Source organism: Diadema setosum, chromosome 18 (genome assembly GCF_964275005.1).
Source record: "Diadema setosum chromosome 18, eeDiaSeto1, whole genome shotgun sequence".
Classification (NCBI taxonomy): Eukaryota; Metazoa; Echinodermata; class Echinoidea; order Diadematoida; family Diadematidae; genus Diadema; species Diadema setosum.
Window position 1 is genome coordinate 22275164 of NC_092702.1, and position 18465 is coordinate 22293628.

At 40.1% G+C, this 18465-nt stretch overlaps 1 protein-coding gene across 3 annotated transcripts in view; it reads right to left on the minus strand.

Moving 5' to 3' along the window:
* LOC140242135 (fucose mutarotase-like) overlaps window positions 1-18141 on the minus strand; it is a 269459-nt gene extending 251318 nt beyond the window's left edge. For all 3 annotated transcript variants that reach the window (XM_072321896.1, XM_072321898.1, XM_072321899.1), the window contains exon 1: window positions 18012-18141. In XM_072321896.1, coding sequence (XP_072177997.1) covers window positions 18012-18096 — 85 coding nt within the window. In that variant the 5' untranslated portion in view covers window positions 18097-18141. The remainder of the gene's footprint in view (window positions 1-18011) is intronic.
* Window positions 18142-18465: the final 324 nt, after the last annotated feature.

The following is an 18465-nucleotide window of genomic DNA, read 5'->3' on the forward strand; positions in this document are numbered from 1 at the left end:
TTTGGATCTTGTGTTCGGTGTTCCAGAGTGTTAATTACGTGTTACCTGCTACTGTTAAGAGTTTCTACTGTTACTTCCGGATTTTGTCTACACAGCTTGAAAGAAACTGGTATTGGTAAGTGATCTGGACTTCCCTATTTCTACCTATTTTTATAATTCACCTGGGTATGTATGCTATTTTATATAACACATAGTGCATGAGTTCTTCTTGCACTATAACAATACAAGCACCTCCAAATTCTGAATTTGCCCTCAGGCAGTTATATTCAATTCGGCCTGCGGCCTCATTGAATATAACTGGCCTTCGGGACAAATTCAGAATTTGTCGGTGCTTATATATTGTTATAGTGCATTCAACCTCATGCACTATATATATAATATATATCTGTATGTGGGTGGTCTAAATAACCTGAGGGATTCAATTAGAGTAATACCCCACTTTTAAAGTTTATGTGTCTGTTGTTTGCTTCTTGCTTTTGTTTTTGTTTTTTTCTAGGTGATTTTGAAGCACTTATTCATATTGCCACCATGAGCATATCCTTTTGCACCTAACTGTAAACATCTTTATTTAAAGTTTTGCACCGAGTAGCTGAAAAACCATTTGCATGTTCTTAAATTTGTGTAGAGCAATTGCACATTGCATAACTTGTTTAGTTTTCATTCGATTCTCAAAAAAGACAGAATGTGACTTGACATTTCCATGCATTATGAAAATCATGTACTGCCCAACTGCCTATGTATTTAAACATGAATATTACAACAAACAAGTGACATTTGGAGAGGGAATAGACTTGTAAAATCTAGTACAATGTTGGCTACGAAGTGATTACAAAGGACACGTATACACTCATTCACACATGTATTACTTCTGAAGTAGTATTCATCTGGTCATGAAGAACATGGTTCAACCTGTGGTTCAACCTGTTCAAAATGTGCATAGAAAAGAGTGAAAATATTTCTGCAGGTATTAGAATTTGTGCTAACCAAAAGTAACATAATATTCATAAAAACTAAATGTATCACAAATACACCTACTTTTATAGTAAAATTCTGTGTGTATGTATGTATGACTCTGTGTGTGTGTGTGCGCATCTGTCTACAGCAGGGCTCGACCTTAGCGGGAGCCCGGGGACCATTGGCTCCCCAGAATCGCTACGGGCTCCCCAGAAATGTATGAAAAAAGCCCGGCTGGCTCCTTAAGTTTTTTGCCGTATAGCCACACGTTTCAAGACAGAATCATAGTTTATGTACACAATCACACTATTGACGAGCGCGAGCGGCCCCGGCGCGCGCAGCGAGCCCTGACGCTCGAAGTTATTATCCCTGCAATTGCAATATAGACTACACACTGAACATATTTCATTCTCCAGCCGGCCCACGTTGCCCGCATGTGTGTGTGTCTGTGTGTACCCGACGTGTGTGTGTTCCTATCTTCTATTATAGAATACTAGTAGTGTGCGCACTTGCAATTCGCTGCTTGCGTACTGTGTACGCCGAATGGAACTTCGCGCGCCTGAATCCCTGTCGCCTACGGACCGTGGATGTTTACATCGATCGCCGTGGTATCCCCATGTGTGGCCGGCTGGGGAGCGTGAGTACATTTAGTAGCTTAGCTATCACACACTGTAGCCAGCTGCCACTATAAACAGTACCCTATTTTGTTTTGAGTCGGGGTAGAAGCACTCCGTTGTGCAATGTCTGCTTCTTTTTCTCTTCTTCTTCCGCTTTTCCCTTGCCTCCCAAGTATGAAATGATTTTTAGAATGTTGTGTGTGTGTTTTGTAACGTTATTGCATCATTTTTCTGCAAGGAAGAGGTGAGTTTCTGTTCGTGTATTGATGAGCACTGCAGTAAATGTGCAGGTGAAAAGCGTTCGAACTTTCTTTCCCGAGTATCGTGGAAACTCGATGTATTTCTAGGCCTATTAAAGGAGATCTCATATAACAGAATACTTATAACAAACTATTTTCCGATCAAAATGAATTAATTTCCTTTGTTTTGTATCATTTATTGACGATCCCAAGGATCTCGTCGCAATACAGAGTTCCCAATGTGTATTAATTTTCGCGTAGCTTTCGGTGCTGCAAACTTTTGCTAGGGCCTAATCCTACTACTAAACTTATCGTTCTATTTCTGTCGTTTCTCACACCTCGTTTGGTACGATTTCTTCCATTTTATATCACTTTATCCGTTCCCTTTATACTTTGAAATATTTAAAGAATGCTTTCAAGTGTCTCGCACTGTTGTTTTCGTAACAGCGATTTCTCCGCTTTGCTGCAATACTTTTGCTAGGGCCTAATCCTACTACTAAACTTATCGTTCTATTTCTGTCGTTTCTCACACCTCGCTTGGTACGATTTCTTCCATTTTATATCACTTTATCCGTTCCCTTTATACTTTGAAATATTTAAACAATTCTTTCAAGTGTCTCACACTGTTATTTTCGTAACAGCGATTTCTCCGCTTTGCTGCAATACTTTTTCGAATCGAAGCGACGTGTGTTGTCTTTTCTAAATATTTGTGTTGTTGGGAGGTGTTGATACTTTGTATTTGTTATTTATTTTCCTCGGTTTTTATCTCGAGGGACTGTGCGTGTTTCTTAATGTTCATAGGAAAAGGCTAAAATGATCTGAGTGATGTCTGATGGTGATGATGAAAACTACGCTGGTATAAAAAGACAGCTTACTGCAAATGCTGAGCGTACTTGCCGTTCGTTTTATTTCACTTTCCCTCTTATTCTTCTTCCCCCTTACTCTTCTTTCCCCTCCAAAGAATGATAAAAAAAAAAAGAAATTACATACACCTCACAACAAAAAGATCCACGATCTACCAACCTTCGTAAAGTTAAATCTAAATGTTCAATATCAGCACAGAATAAGGAGAAAACATGTCATGAATTACAATAAATTAGAGCGAAGAGATTGTGAAATACTGAATACGTGCGCGCAGTCTCTTCGGCTCGAAGAAACTTGACACCCACCCCGCTCCCCTTGTGGAAATTTCCACAAAAGCAGGTGCCACACCCAGGTGCGTGCCAGACGAAAGAATGCGTGCACTGGAATAAACAGCGTGTAAATATCTTGAAAATATCGATCTCGAGAAGAACCAGCTCAGTTGAATTAAAGGAATCATTGCAAAGATACCGTGATTCTACAATTCTATAGCCTTTCTTTTGGTGCATAGCAGGAAACATCAGTCGAATATGGTGTACTTAATCGAATATCTTATGTTCCCTGAACAATAAAAAAAGAATCGATTAATCAGTCAATTAAAAAGGCAATCACAGAAATACTTAAAAGGTCTCGTATGCCCAGACAAATTCACTATGAAGTAGGTCCAATGAGATGCAGTCATCACATGGTTAGACAGCAAAATCATGACAATTAATTTCAGTTCATGCTCATCATAACTGCATATTACTTTTCAAAGTTTTGGCTGTCAACATTCGTTCGTAGGTGTTTGTTTGTTTGTTTTTTTTTGTTTTGCATGTTTTTCCTCGTGAAAGACGTAATGACTTCTTCGTATCGAATGTAAACTGCATGTTAAATACCGTAAACAAGCCATCAGCTCAGCTATGGCACATTCGATCCATCGAACTTGCAGTAACCTCTATAGGCAGGAGCACATGGCGCATTCCTTTAACTTGAAAGTACAACCACGTGTTTGCACATTGGCGCAACCACACACAGCGCGGCATTTTGCGATCATCGTTATAGCAGACTTTCCGATTCCAGTCAGGGTAAAAGAAATTGGAATACCGGTACTTTCGGAAAATACTGATGTTTAAAATCCAGTAAAATTAAAAAGCTTGAAAACAGCGCATGATTATGTTTTATAGTAAACAATAGTTGGAAACACCGAACAGAGTTTTGCATTCACTCACACAGAAGCTTTCTTGAGAAGATGAAAGCATCCCCCTTCCCTGCTAGATAGTGGAAGCTTCCATAACCAGCCCAGCAAGTTTCTGGAGGTACATACATGCACTTGTAGTCTTGTACACATGCATTGAGAGAAAGCAATCAATCACCGCTGAACATTGCGTAGTTTGGATTCTTTATCGTGCTAGTGACCAGCTCGATACTTCGGCATGTATCGTAATGTTATGTTAAAGAGCTTGTAGGCCTTATAAGTCGACAAGTTTAAATCAAAATGGCAAAAAAGAGGGAGGTGGAAAAAATACAGATTCTGGTGGAAAATGTGGATTTTGGAGCTGCTGAGTACGGATTTGTGCTTCCAAAGGTTGGCAGCTCTGCTGATCAATCAACATGTGGCGTTACATAATTGTTTCTAACCCACACCTTGCAGCTAAAAAAAGAAGAACCGAGAAAGAAAGATAATAATTATGAACAGACCAGGGTAAGAAATTACACAAGGGAATGGGAGAGGGACCACACAAAACACCTACACACACACACGCAGGTGCACGGCAGGCACAGGCACAGGCACACACACACACACACACACACACACACACACACTGTGACTGTGCTAAAACCCGTTAGATACTAAGAACCAGGTATCTCCGGCTTGTGTCTGGAGAAATGCATGTTATATCTAAACGAAATCTTCTCCACCAGGTTAATACATGTACATGTAATAGACCTCTACTGCTGATTGTGACTGAGGGAAACGTGGCTCTCTAAAACTCAATTTGGCTCCCTAAAAAGGTCCCTGAGGAGCCCGGCTGGCTTCCTAGAAAAAAAGTTAAGGTCGAGCCCTGCTACAGGTTTTGTTCTGGTGTTACAGCACCATTACTCATACTTTCATGCATTCATACTGTAATGTTAAACATCACTAACACATGTAGGATCTACCGGTTTCATACTGTACATTCAGTTGAGCACAGGAGCGCTTCGACTTTACGCATGAGTTTTTTTGACTTTATGCCTTTGAATTTGGTCTTACAGAGTGTCACCGCCTAACAAGACCACATATAAAGTGGCTGAGAAAGGCATAACTGTCATGGTAACATTTGCGAGCATGAGAATGTCAAACGTACAAGTGTACAATGTATGTACAGCCTGCATCGCATAGCACTTACAGAGCTGTAAATGTTGGTGACCATTTATACAAAATGTAGAGTGCTTCAGGAGCGCTTCTAGACGAATCTACTTCTGCCAAGCAACGATCCGGATAGGGACTACATACACATGGTGTTACTGCAAACCTTTCTCCTTCATTTACTTCAACATACAAACCTTCAAGCAACACAGAATCTACTTTTTGCGAGGGGCATATCTTCAGAGCGATTCAGAGCCACTTTGTCGGTTCATACAGAGTTTTACACGCTTCACAAGCACTCCTGGACTGCTCTATGGCTGCATTCATGTGAAACTAGAATTGCGTTTCTAAACACGTTTAGTCGCTAAACATGTTAGTTGCGTTGCGTTCATGTGATTTTACCATTTAAACGTGTTTCAAAACGCTGATCTGAAATGCGGAAAAAAGGGTGTTTTGAATCATGATTCTGCCAGAATCACGATTGCAGAAACCGCATGAACGTAACTGTGATTTCAATCATGATTCTATGATGTCATTGTGCGCTGTGCGCATGCATGTCTCATGGGGTATCCCATGCACAGCTTCTAGTTCTGTTCGCGCGCGCGCTTGTGTACGTCTTATGAATCGTGTGTTTTGGTACCATACTTGCACTTGTTTGTTTACATCAACGCCATACACCGATTCTATGCTAGTATCTAACGTTAACTGTTTAATATAATAATACATGTAATTACTCTCCGATTGAGTTGATAAAAGTAATAGCTGCAGCGCTGTGTCTACCAAGGGAAACAATTGGAGAGGCGAAGAATTAGGATTATTCCTCGATCTGTTCCTCGATCTGTGGGCAGAGCCTGAATGCCACTTATCGGAAAGTATTCACCGAAATAAAAACGTAAAGGCCTGTACAGCTGGAATAAGGAGGTCTGGCTCGAGTTGCAGAGACAAGGTCAAACTGCGCAGTGCGCTGCGCAATGGCAAAGGATGAGCTGAGCCAGAATCAGCATTGCGAAAGCCCGCATGAACGCTCTTCCGCTGAGACCGTGATTTGAAACGCCGTTTTTGAATCATGATTCATGTTTGTGATTCTGGCTAAGAAATTAGCATGAATGCGGCCTAAATGCTCTGTATAAATGGGGTGTGAGCTTGCAAACCAGGAGCTGGATATAAATAACAAAGCATATAGAAAAGTTTGGAAGCTGGGCCCCTGGGGAAATGGAGGAAGACCAACCACAAGAAACAGGTTTCTGAAGACTGCTACCAGAACCCACAACCAAAGACAAAAACTGAAACCCCTCCCCCCCCCCCCCCCCCCCTCCGAAACAGGGGAATGGGCCAAATGAGCCTGCATGGGTAGCTTGGTTGCAGATTAATCACTATTTGCCTCCATTAAGCCATACCATAATCCTCTCCCATAATTGATGGCCACTTCCTAAGCTTCCTCGCAGACTGAGGGTTTGATTTTTGGTCTTCTGAGACAATGGTCGTCACTCGGCAGGGACAGTGGACACCGCGCTCCCGTCCACAGCTCGTGACGTCAATGCGTAATCCCCACCTGGAATTTATTGATGTTTCCAGGTTCATTTCTATTTCAGTGCATCCCCCGTCCATTCAGAAAAATTTCCCAACTCGAGTGACGGGACAGACATCTGTACATTTTGATTAGGGGCAGTAAGATGATTTTATAGAAAGGTTCTCCTTTAACAAAGATTCTCACCCCTACCCACCAACTCCTTCCCCCCATCCCTGATAAACAAAAAGTTGCAAGTCAGGAGCACTTTATTTTCACCGGGGATCAATTGAATTTCAATTACATTATTCGCCGTTCCAACATGACATTTTTTGTACTGTTTATTCCCTCTTTGCATTCATTATGAAGGGCAAGTGAATCATGCACAAACACTCCACGAGCATGAAAAAAAAGGGGAATTACTATATCTGGTCCCAACAAAAAGGCACAAAGTCTAAAAACCTTCAAGTCAAATAAAATTGTGTAGATTGTGTAGAGGTTTCCTGATGTGATGTAAACACAAATGTTAGCACAAATACCAATGGCAGTACAGTCATATTTTTTTAAAGGAAGTATTTGAGGTAAAAGCAAATCAGATCACAGGCAAATTGAGAGCATTATGGCCATATATATATAGCTGAACAGACCATTGCACTCTACAAATGTTGCACGAAATAAATATATCCGGAAAAAAAAAATAGAATTACAACTCGATAATCACAGGTACTAACCCTCTTTTACCTTCTCTTTTTTGTCATATTTTGTGTCATTTATGAATACCATTTGGCCTAAAAAACTCTGAGATTGACTCGCCAAAAACAGATAGTGCGATCTGACCCTTGTCTGATAGTCATAAGTTTTCTCTTGTATCTGTATTGTACTTTGTTGTTTTCCACACGTTTCCATCCGCTAGGCCTCCTGTAGACTCCAATGCTGCAAGAGATGGAACGAATGGAACAGCTATGTACGGCACATCAAACGCATCTGTATATACACAGGGTTCTCTGACATTCCATGTACATCTCATGCATCACCCATTTGTTCCTCATGCGTTTTGTCCTGTGGGCAAGCAGTTCATATTCGTTTCTCATACGTTTGCGAACGTTCCACTGTCCTCTACACAATCGCCCTAGGTGCGTTGTTTGTTCGTTTTGTTCAGCCCCTACACCATGCATGTATGTAAGCTACTCTAAAATGGAAACTTTATACTCACTGCATTGATGATTTAAACAACCGGTGAGCAAAATATCGCCCATTTCTTGTACGGCTGGCCTATCGGCAAAGTGTAACGGGGGCTGTAGATATTTCACTAATTATGTAGCCGCTAACTACTAGGACATTTTGTTTACATTTTTTCTTTCCATTTTGGGTAAAGAACAAATTGACAAGGAACACCAGAGGTGCTTTACAGTGCACTGCAATGCTACTAGAAAAGAATGGCCGCTAGCAAGTGTCTATTTTGGGGGAGGGAGGGGGTGGGCTTTTCAAAAAGGAAAAAAAAAACCAACTTTACTATTTATCAGTCCCATGCAGAATGGAATATACATGTACTTGTAGATGATAGCACCCTCATCCATATCAGACGTATTTCAGCATCTTTGTTTTTTCCACTCCAAATTCATAATTGTTTATCAACAAGCAGGACTCCGGACTGTAGATTCAGGCATGTCAGTTACATACGCCCACGCTACCCCAACCCTAATTCCCCCAGCACTCACTATTCATTTGAATGATTACACCTCGCAATGCTGCTATATACTCCCCTTAGCCTACGTGCGGCTCTGGCACATTTGGGATTTGATGTGCACTCAATTTCAACATAAAACCACCACAAAAAAAAAAAACACAAAAAAACACACCAACAATGATGACCAGAAAAAAAAAAAAGTATACCAAACCCTGCTTTCTATCTTCTAATACACCTGCAATCTTAGTCCACCAAAATACCTGTGTAGGAGTTGGAGCCCTTTCAGACCGGCAAGAAGAACTTCTTTTGTAAACGACGTGTTTGGAAACATCAATACATTCATACCTACAACTGTAGATCAAATAATCTCTTGGTACTAGTAATTCTGGACGCAAATTTGTATCGCCTTTCTTCCAAACATGTCCTAGAAAATCACAGTTTTGGCCTATTTCTAGTCTTTTTTCAAGGGTCAGAGTATAATATTTGCTTCAGCTGCTGGAAAGATGAGGAAAGAGCCACCCATACCTTACCCTCACTCACCCTTACACTAAAATATCACAAATTTCAAAATTGTGTAGATTTTTTTTTTTTCTTTTCAAGAGTGTGTTTGCAATATGGTCCCAAACTCGTAATCTTTATAGCCTCTGTGACAGAGGATTAATATTCTCCCATGTTTAACCCGTTCTATCCTGAATTTTAAAACCCCCATACACTTTACACAGGCCACCAGGTTCTTGTTTGGAACAGGGTAAGTGTCATGGTACAATAGGATGTACTTGCAAGTAACACTTAGCTCCATATCAGAACCCTTTTGAGTCACCTTACCAATCGTTTTAGTTTGTTACTTAGCAGTTCAACATACACATTCATTACATATTTGTTCATTGTTTTGGAATTGTATGCACCCATTTTCCTTTTCTTAAACATCACACCCCCCACCCACCCCCACCCCCCCCCCCACACACACACATGCATGTGCATACATGTACATGCAGGATTGTTTTCCCACACATATATATTTACATACACAACAGAATTTCCATATGTTTGTGAAATGCAATTTCGATGTACAGACAAAATAATGAAACACTGGCTTGAATGAGGAAAGTAGCCGGATTCTAAACTCCTTGTTAGATCAGGGCCCCGTTGCAAGAAAGTTGCAATCAATTGCAAATAATTGCTCATTTTGAAACAACCATTCTGATTGGCTCAGGGTCTGCCCTATTAAGAAGACATGCATGCAACAATGATTTAGATTGGCCAGTGACAATCAGTTGCAAGTTGCGTTTAAACGCAAAGTTTCTAGCAACGGGGCCCAGGCCTCCCCTGAACCATAAATAAGTATTCGCAAATTAAACATCATTTCAACACATTTCTCCAGGCTATATTTGGGCATTAGAAGAAAACCAATCAATGTCCTTATGACCCTCACTTCTTTCTCCACCATGTAACCAATTCTGCAAAACAAAAACAAAAACAAAAAAGGCAGAGATAAAAACAGAAAATGCCCGTAAGTAGTACTTACACATGACCAGACAAGGTAACAAGATGTTATCACATTAAACTCATTTACACCTTTGGGGCTTGTCACTGACAGCACTGAAGTACAACAAGGAATGATGAGCTTGAAGTTGATGTATATTCCCACTGCAGAGACTAAAGGACAGACTGGTAAAATGGATAATTTGATGCAGTTTTGTCCCCTCTCCCTTAATTTAGAGTACTCGCATGTGTACCCATGTAACAGACCTGTATAATCCTATTTCCTGCATCAATCCTGATGCGGCATAGATAAAGAATTGCCAATTGACATGGCAGCCACAAAGCTGTGTTCCTTTCAAAAACAAGTCAGTCACTCTCTGGAGAGATCTAGATTGACTTGACCTTTTTTCAGCCATTATTTCAATTTTGTACAGTACATCTGGGAGTACCACAGGTCTAAACAGCCTCATAAAAGTGTGAAAACACTTTCTATCTATGAGCTTGTCTTGGAGATCTCACTGATATTGGCTGCATTTATCTAACTTGAGAGAGAGAACCACGTTTCAAAACACGTTTGGAACGGTGTTTGCGTACGTGGTTTGAAACGCGATTCTAAGGGTGCAGCATTTATCTAACCATCATACAATCGCGATTGAAGTATTGTCACTGCACAGCTGCTTTGCGCCGTTTGACCTAGGAAGTAAAGGTCAACTGTATACCACCAAATATGCCTCATCAGTCACACACAAATAATGGGTAGAAAACACAACCAGAAACCTTGGGAAGTTGACCTTGAGATAGTAAAACACGTTTCAAAACGGCATTGTGTTTATCTACTCACAGAAAGGCGATGATCGTGGTCTCAAACGCCCTTTGAATGGTGTGCGTTTCAAAACGCCCTTTGAATGGTGTTTCAAAACGGCGTTTCTAAACGCGTTTGAAAACACGGTTGTGTATATCTAACCCCCGAAAATGCCTCAAATGCGTTTATGATCGTGATTCTGCCTCAGAAGACTTTAGGATAAACGCAGCCATAGATAGCTTAAAGGACAAGTTCACCTTCATTAACATAAGGATTGAGAGAATGTAGCAATATTAGTAGAACACATCATTGAAAGATTGAGGAAAATCGGACAATCCGTTCAAAAGTTATGAATTTTTTAAGTTTTTGTGCAGTCACCGCTGGATGAGAAGACTCTACTGCAGTGTATGCTGCCACATGCGTACAACAATATAAGGAACATAAAGAGAATTTCACAAAATTTCATCTTTTGAAAAAAGTACATATTCCCTTGACTCATTACTGACATATGTTATGAGTAATATTATTCCCATTGCCTTTAGAAAGAAGCAATTCAAGTGCTCTTTTATTATGCAAAAAAAAAAAGTGAAAATATGTTGAATTTTCTTTACATTTTCTTTATACTGTTGTATTCATATGACATCACGAGCCTTAGCAGTCTTCTCATCCAGCGGTTCCGACACAAAAAATTTAAAAATTCATAACTTTTGCATCGATTGTCCAATTTTCCTCAAACTTTCACTGATGTCTTCTACGAATATTGCTGCATTCTCTCAATCTTTATATTTATGAAGGTGAATTTGTCCTTTAAAGAGGAACAGGCATCAAGCAAACCACTTTGTTGTGGCCAGATGTGGCCATGAGAAAGTAAAAAGTGCGTGAAGCATAATGAGAGTAGTACATAATACTGGACACCGAGCAATAATGCTCACCATTTAATAGCCAACACTGTGTGCAGCAACCACTGAAGGGAAATAGAAGGGTGGCCTCTGTAAAGGGATGGCCACTACAGACAGGTTGTTGGCTAATCAATCAATAAAACCCCTACACAGATTCTAGTTATCTGATTGGTCGATTGCTCATAATGTGAAATGCAGTAGAAAGTACCATTGCACACTGTCGCTGTTGAGCTGTGCAATTTTGTTCAAGCAAAAATAGCTAGCTCATAGCTGATGTCACCAATTTACAAATTGAATCCCACGTTTAACTAAAGGTGTGGTCAGCTCAAAGTTTTTGTATCATTTCATGCTTCTGACATACATAATTATGTACCTTTTCTGCCCATACTTAATACATAAATATATTAGTTACAAGCATGCAGTCAGTCACTCACTCATTTCACTGTCAACAAGTACTTCAACCGATCACTTTCACAGATATAACTGACAGTAATTTGCCACCCATTCACCTTCCCCAAAAAGAAAGAAAAAAAGAAGGTTGTCATTTCTGTACTAAATTGAATAGGTGTGAACCATATCCACTGATGTCCAAGGTGTTGTAGAAAACAAATGTGGAACAAAATTTTGTGCTCAGTGAAATATGAGGTGCACTATTCAATGAGGCTTCGCCTCGTTGAATAGAGCACCTCCATCTTTCACCTCACGCGAAATCTTACACCATCGCACTCATGACCATTCACTATTTGTTAAATATCATTACACAAATAATGTTTGTGATATGTGTCAAATACACATGATTCATAAGCCACAAGATTTTTTTTTTTATTTTTTAAAAAAATTTTTCATGGGAATTTCAGTGCTTCTAAGGTTATCTTGAACCACTGATATTAATTCGTTGCCGACCCCATTACTCCATATAGCAACTTACACATTATGATGTCATCATCTCGCAACACTTCATAGGTCTGCACACTAAGAAAATATGTTTTATTTTTCTATGATTCAGCATCTGCAACCATTACTTCCTTGAAAAATCAATGCCTTGTTATGAAGATTCTGAAAGAACTTGATGCAGTGGATACAGAATATAGATAATATTTTACTCCTTTGTGTTTGTACATTTCAACAGAAGAAATCTAATGAAGATTTGTGTGAAGGTCAATGGGAGACTTGTATAGGTGATGACATCATCATTTGTGAGCGTGCATCACAAAATGAACAAAAAGTCGCACCCCTTGATTTTATGTGAGGACTCAAAACAGGTGAAATGGGTCAACTAAGTCAATCTTGAGTTTTTCATAATTTCTGAATGAGCTATCTTTCTTCTACATTATGCTTAAGTTTGGGATCATAACACGAATGGGAAAGTGTGTTTTCCGCAGTTTTTCTACAACCCCTTTTTGGGGGAGAGTAGAATGATCAGGTATGTATTAGTCTAGAGGCCCCTTTTAATTTCTTTAAATCCTTTGTACACTCTTCACTTTCAAGTTTAATAACTTTTGAAAGGATAATGCCACTGCTTTGAAAGTTGGCATTAATCATGGACAGAATATGTTCATAGAACATGCTCAATTTCAGCTTAATCTGATACAGGGTAATCATTTCATTGTTGTTGCTCCGTTGGTTGACATTCTGCGTTTTGTCCCTTTCATCGCACAGCTACACCTGTATAATAGCGCGGCTTGTTGAAAGATTAAGCACTTGAATAGTCCTTGTACTACAGAGCCTCTTTTCTCAGTTCACACTTTTCCAGAGTGTGTGCTTTCTTTCCAGTATTTAGGTAGGTTAGGAGAGTCCATGTGAATTGAGTTATACATCATTTTAAAGCTTAGAGTTTGCTCTTTCAGAATCTAAAAATTCATGTCTGGTGACTTTTTGTTGGTTTTGTGATGCAGGGTCACATTTTGTCTAATTTGCATACATCTCACTCATGCTTGTAGCCAATAGAGTGACCCCCAATGAATCGGGAGGAGTGGTGAGACAAGCATTTTTTCCTTTGCAGTGGGGCTCCCTTTTCATTTCAGCAGTAGCCAATTCTGGTCAGTGTATAGCTATAACACCCCACATGAAACCCAGTATGTGGGCATTACAATGAACTGTGCACAGTCAGTTCACCCATCCATATCCATGGCAATGTGTTCACACATGCTACGACACCCAGAGATAAATGGCAATAAAAAGAAACTAGAAATGTTGCTACATATAGCATCTGGTATGCCTCAGCCATATATTGCATTAATCTTCTGGTATTACAAACCTTGTAGGTCGGTCAGTTTCACGATTGGTGAAAAATTGAAATATGTTTAAAAGTTTGATTGCACAACTTTGAATGTGTTTAGTATTTAATACATTCCTCGAACCAGATTTCAATTGAATGGCTAAATTGATTCAGAGAGCAAATATTTAGGAATTCATGCATTTTCACTTGACCTTTGATCCCAAGGCCCACATCTTTCTTTAAACCATCACTAACTAGTAATATCTAATTTTCATGACAATGCCTTGAGCTATTTGCAAAATATGGATAAAATAGTCACATCTTAACAATGACAACGCTGTGAGCTATTTCCAAAATATGGGGAAAATAGTGACATTTTAACTATCACTTAACCTTTGACCCCATGGACAAACCTTTCCCTATAGAATCATTGTGCTGTAGGCTTGATGCATGTATATACCTAGCTTCACACAGTAAATTTCAAGGTATGGAAAAAACAGTGTAATTTCAGCATTAGAATAGCTAATTTTTGGATTTTCACCTCAACTTTGACCCTTGATCTTTGACCACATGATCTAAAAACTATCAAGATAATCATTATCACGTATTTCATGCGTACATGTACATAATAAGGTTCATGAACATGCTGTATAACTTGAGCCATTTCTGATATGTTTATGGGAAAAAAAAGTTAATACACATTTTTGATTGACCTTTAACCCTTAGAAATTTGACCCGTCTCCCACCAGAATCTTGCAATTCAAACTAGAGTTACCACGACAACATCTGGGTAATCTTTTTTAACCCTGGCTGTTAAAACAATCCATGCAAAATGTTGCTTAGACATTGTCGCGATAACTTTTGCAAAATTCTACCCTCGCCAGCTGGGGTAATTAATTACCCCAACATTACCCTGACATTACAGCGACATAAACTGAGTACCCGACAACCCTTATATTAGAACATGACCACGGTTACAGTCCTTTCATACACTAAACAATTAGCATGTGCAACATTGCAGACAGAGAATGATTGACACGTCATGTGCCGATCATGTGCATGGGTTGAAACTGATCGCTATGAAAATGAGAACATCAGTGGTTGTATAGTAATAGACGTTTTATTTTCTTACACAATTACCTACATCTAGATATGTGCACAATCTAGAACAATCGCAGGCGTTGGCCGGCGGGTGGGGTGGTCACATCAGTGGACACACCCCCTTTCGTGGAAACCTAGACGGAGGTCTTCTGTGTGAATGTGTGTGTTGGGGTGGGGGATAAAATACACATTATACAAGTCCACAGATGCAGACACGTGTAGGGTATCATGTACCCCGTTTACACTGTGAGCCGGTTTTCAAGCTTCCTCGAGGAGGTTTGAAAACCTGCTCAAAAAACCAGTCTCTCATCTGTTTATACTGCACTAGCTGATTTCAACCACAGCAGGCCCTAGCAAGCCCTAGCAGGCCAAACTGGCTCCATTCCCACAGTAACGAAGTTCCCCTCCAGTACACCGAACACAGCACAGGCTTTTGAATTTCTTACGTAACCACAAATGTGAAAGTCGACAAAAAAGCAGCTTCTCAAACCCCCTAGCATTTACAGGTATACTGCAGCCGAGGCTCTTTGAGGCCTCCTTTTCTGAATTCTGCCTACCGGTATTTACACTGAGCTGAAAGGCATAGGAGGCTTCAGAACCCCCTTTTTGCTTTAGTATGAATGGGGCGATGGACTGCACATCAGGACGGTGACCCTTTCTACTCCCACTTAAGTGCATGTATCAGTACAATGCAGAAGCTTATGGTGCTCCATATGACTGCCAGCACATTGTAACTTCCTACGTAGTCCCACATACTGCAAAGAATTGCACAACAGCAATGTATATAGACTGTGCATCTGCTAGGGATTGGTTAGAAAATACAGCAACTTTTCTGGCAAGAAAATAAAATCCCCCTGACTGTTTCTATGGATTCAGTATGTCATATTTTTTTTTTTTTTATATATATATATTAATGAAGGAGGATGGAATATTTCAGCAAAAATACCACTAAAGCAGCTCTTGATTACAGAGTGAAGACTGTACCTTATCAATGTTTTGTATTTATGGGAAACTTCAAAACTAATGATAACTTGATCATTTTTGTAGCTAATTTTAATGAAAACTTTTTTCTCTGGTTGATTTTATTCTACTTACGGTATCAAAGTGAATTTAAATCTGTGTCAAAATCATATTTTTAAGGAGACATATTTGGACACAAAAGATGACATCCACACCCAGTACGTGTAATTGCGCAGCAGCAGAGTTGCGCAAATAAACAATGAGTTAGTTCTTAATGTGGTAAATATTTCTCTTAATGACATTATGACTTATAAATGTGACATCTACTGCATAATAATACTACAAAAGCACTCAGAGAGCACAGAACTCAGCCAAGCAGCTCATTTCCACCCATATACACACACATGCTGCACATCTCCCAATTTCACAGCGATAAAGAAGTCTTGTGTCTGTCCACCTTATGACCTGCATGCTGCCTGGTGCCTTATGCTGAGCACACGTTTTTGTGTGCGCGTGCAAACCCCGTTGACCCTATTGGCCAAAAGATTTTTTTAAATCGTTGAAAAATTCATAAAAATTCCCAGATCACTACCAAAAAGGAATCATCTGTTTCTTGTGTTATTATCAACTTTTCCTGCAAGTTTTAGATCCGTTCACATCTTTTTTAGTTATTTTGCAAACAGACAGACAGACAAACAAACCAATGCCGGCAAAAACATAACTTTCCTGGCAGAGGTATAATGACTCAGTATGGTTAGCTGCACTCTTTCCCCCCTCATTTCTTATACGCTCTTCTGAGGGTTATATGCGGCTTTTCACAATATTAAGACCATACATACTGCTTCATCTGGTACTATTTGGACCTAGTTTTACTCGAGTATAGTTTTCTACAGAAATAATCTCTTTAAGTTAAAGGACAGGTTCACCTACATATACATGTAAACTGAGAGAATGTAGCAATGTTGAAAGAACACATCAGCGGAAGTTTGAGGAAAATCGGACGATACATTCTAAAGTTATGAATTTTTTAAGACTACCTACAGCTTGTGGAAAATCAGACAATCCGTTCAAAAGTGAGGATGTTTTGTAAGTTTCTTTCTTTTTTTAAGTTTCTGTGCAGATGATTCAGTTGCAAGACCCAACAGTTTTTATTGGATTTTTTATCTTTCTTTCTTTTTCTTCTTTCTTTCTTCTTCTTCTGCTTCTTCTCTGAGAAATGCGGACAACCACACATGGGTGCCAGGCGCCCAATTCTTAATGGATCTGAGCTATCTTTATAGCTTTCTGGGCTACTCTCATTGTTGCAGTGTAACAAACAGGCACATAAATCACATCGGCTTACACAACAGTGACATGTTACAGTGTACTGTAGCTGTATGGACCTCATGTAGTCAGGAATTAATTGTCTCTCCCTCTCCTCTGTAGCTCGAGATCTGGATCTGGATCAATACGCTGCCGGACCGAGTGGTATAGTGCAGCGGGGAGAGAGGGCGCGAACTAAATTAATCGTAACGAAGATGGCTTTTTTTCTATCTTGCTTCTGAAGACTTCTGGAGATGGGCTGTCGATTACTGTTGCTGGGAGGTGATTCCAGGTAAGGGGGGTGCTCATAAAAAATGAATATTTATATTGCTCTGTGTTACAATGATGAACTTTAAACCCTTTGTCGTGATTTATCACTTGTCTTTCAAGAATATTCTGAGTTTTGTGATCTTTGAACTGTTTAATTTTGATATTTCTTTTAGGTCTTGTTCTGGTCAGAAAATTTTCAATGGGTAGACCCGGGACCAACCCCTCGACCGCTTTGAAGAAGGATGCCTTCTTGATGCTAGGGTGGGTAGGTAGGTAGAGAAATGAGCATGCATTAAATATGACTGCATGATAAAGTTTCCATAGTAAAAAAGTAGGCATAAGTTCTTAATGTTAACATCAGCTACACTGTCTACAACGGCTGTTCGTGACAACACATGAATAGGGAGTTTTTGCAGGAAACCGTGAGCTGTAAGCTGGCCCGGTGGGCGTGTAGCCTACAGCATAATAGTAATACGGAGCTGTCGGCCATGACGATTCCTCCTCCCACTTAGCTATCACACACAACACCACCATACCACACACCGAATAGCACATGCCTGGGAGGTAAAGATGGCTGTAATATCTAGGGGCGTGCAGTGAGACCTGGCAGGCGGTGCCGTGTGTGTAACAGGGAGCTAGCTGCAGGCTCCAGTACGGTGCAGACTGGAGGGTCTCCAAATGAACAATCACAACACTACCAGTTCGAGTGCTGCCAATACATGTTCACAAAGGAGTAGCAACTTCAAGCTAGTCAGACATTTATAAAAAAGAGTTTTTACATACCAATTTCGTCACCGTGACCCATGCGAGCCAAAACATCGAGCAGATCTGGCGAAATTATAGCAGGTATCCCCTTTAGAACGACCATTTTGAGCCACTTGTCAGCACATCAGCACACACTGTCGATGCATAGCACATACCGCACTACGTAGATCGCGTGCGTGCTTCGTGTACGACGATACGAACCAAGGTAGATCTCGGAGGAAGAGCTCAGCTGATTTCTGGCGACCCTGCGCAAACAGTATGACGTAGCACGAGCCGGGAAATTACCGGGAATGGTGACGTCATCCCAACAAGCTCCAGGCAATGCAAAGCACGATTTTTTCATTAACATGGCGAATGGACCCGTGTTTTTAAAATTGGCAAGCAGAAGAAATGTATCACTCAGAGTACAGGGGAAGTGAATTACCATTTGCATGAGTTTCTGCCTACTTGTGAATCCATTGGCCTGTTTTCT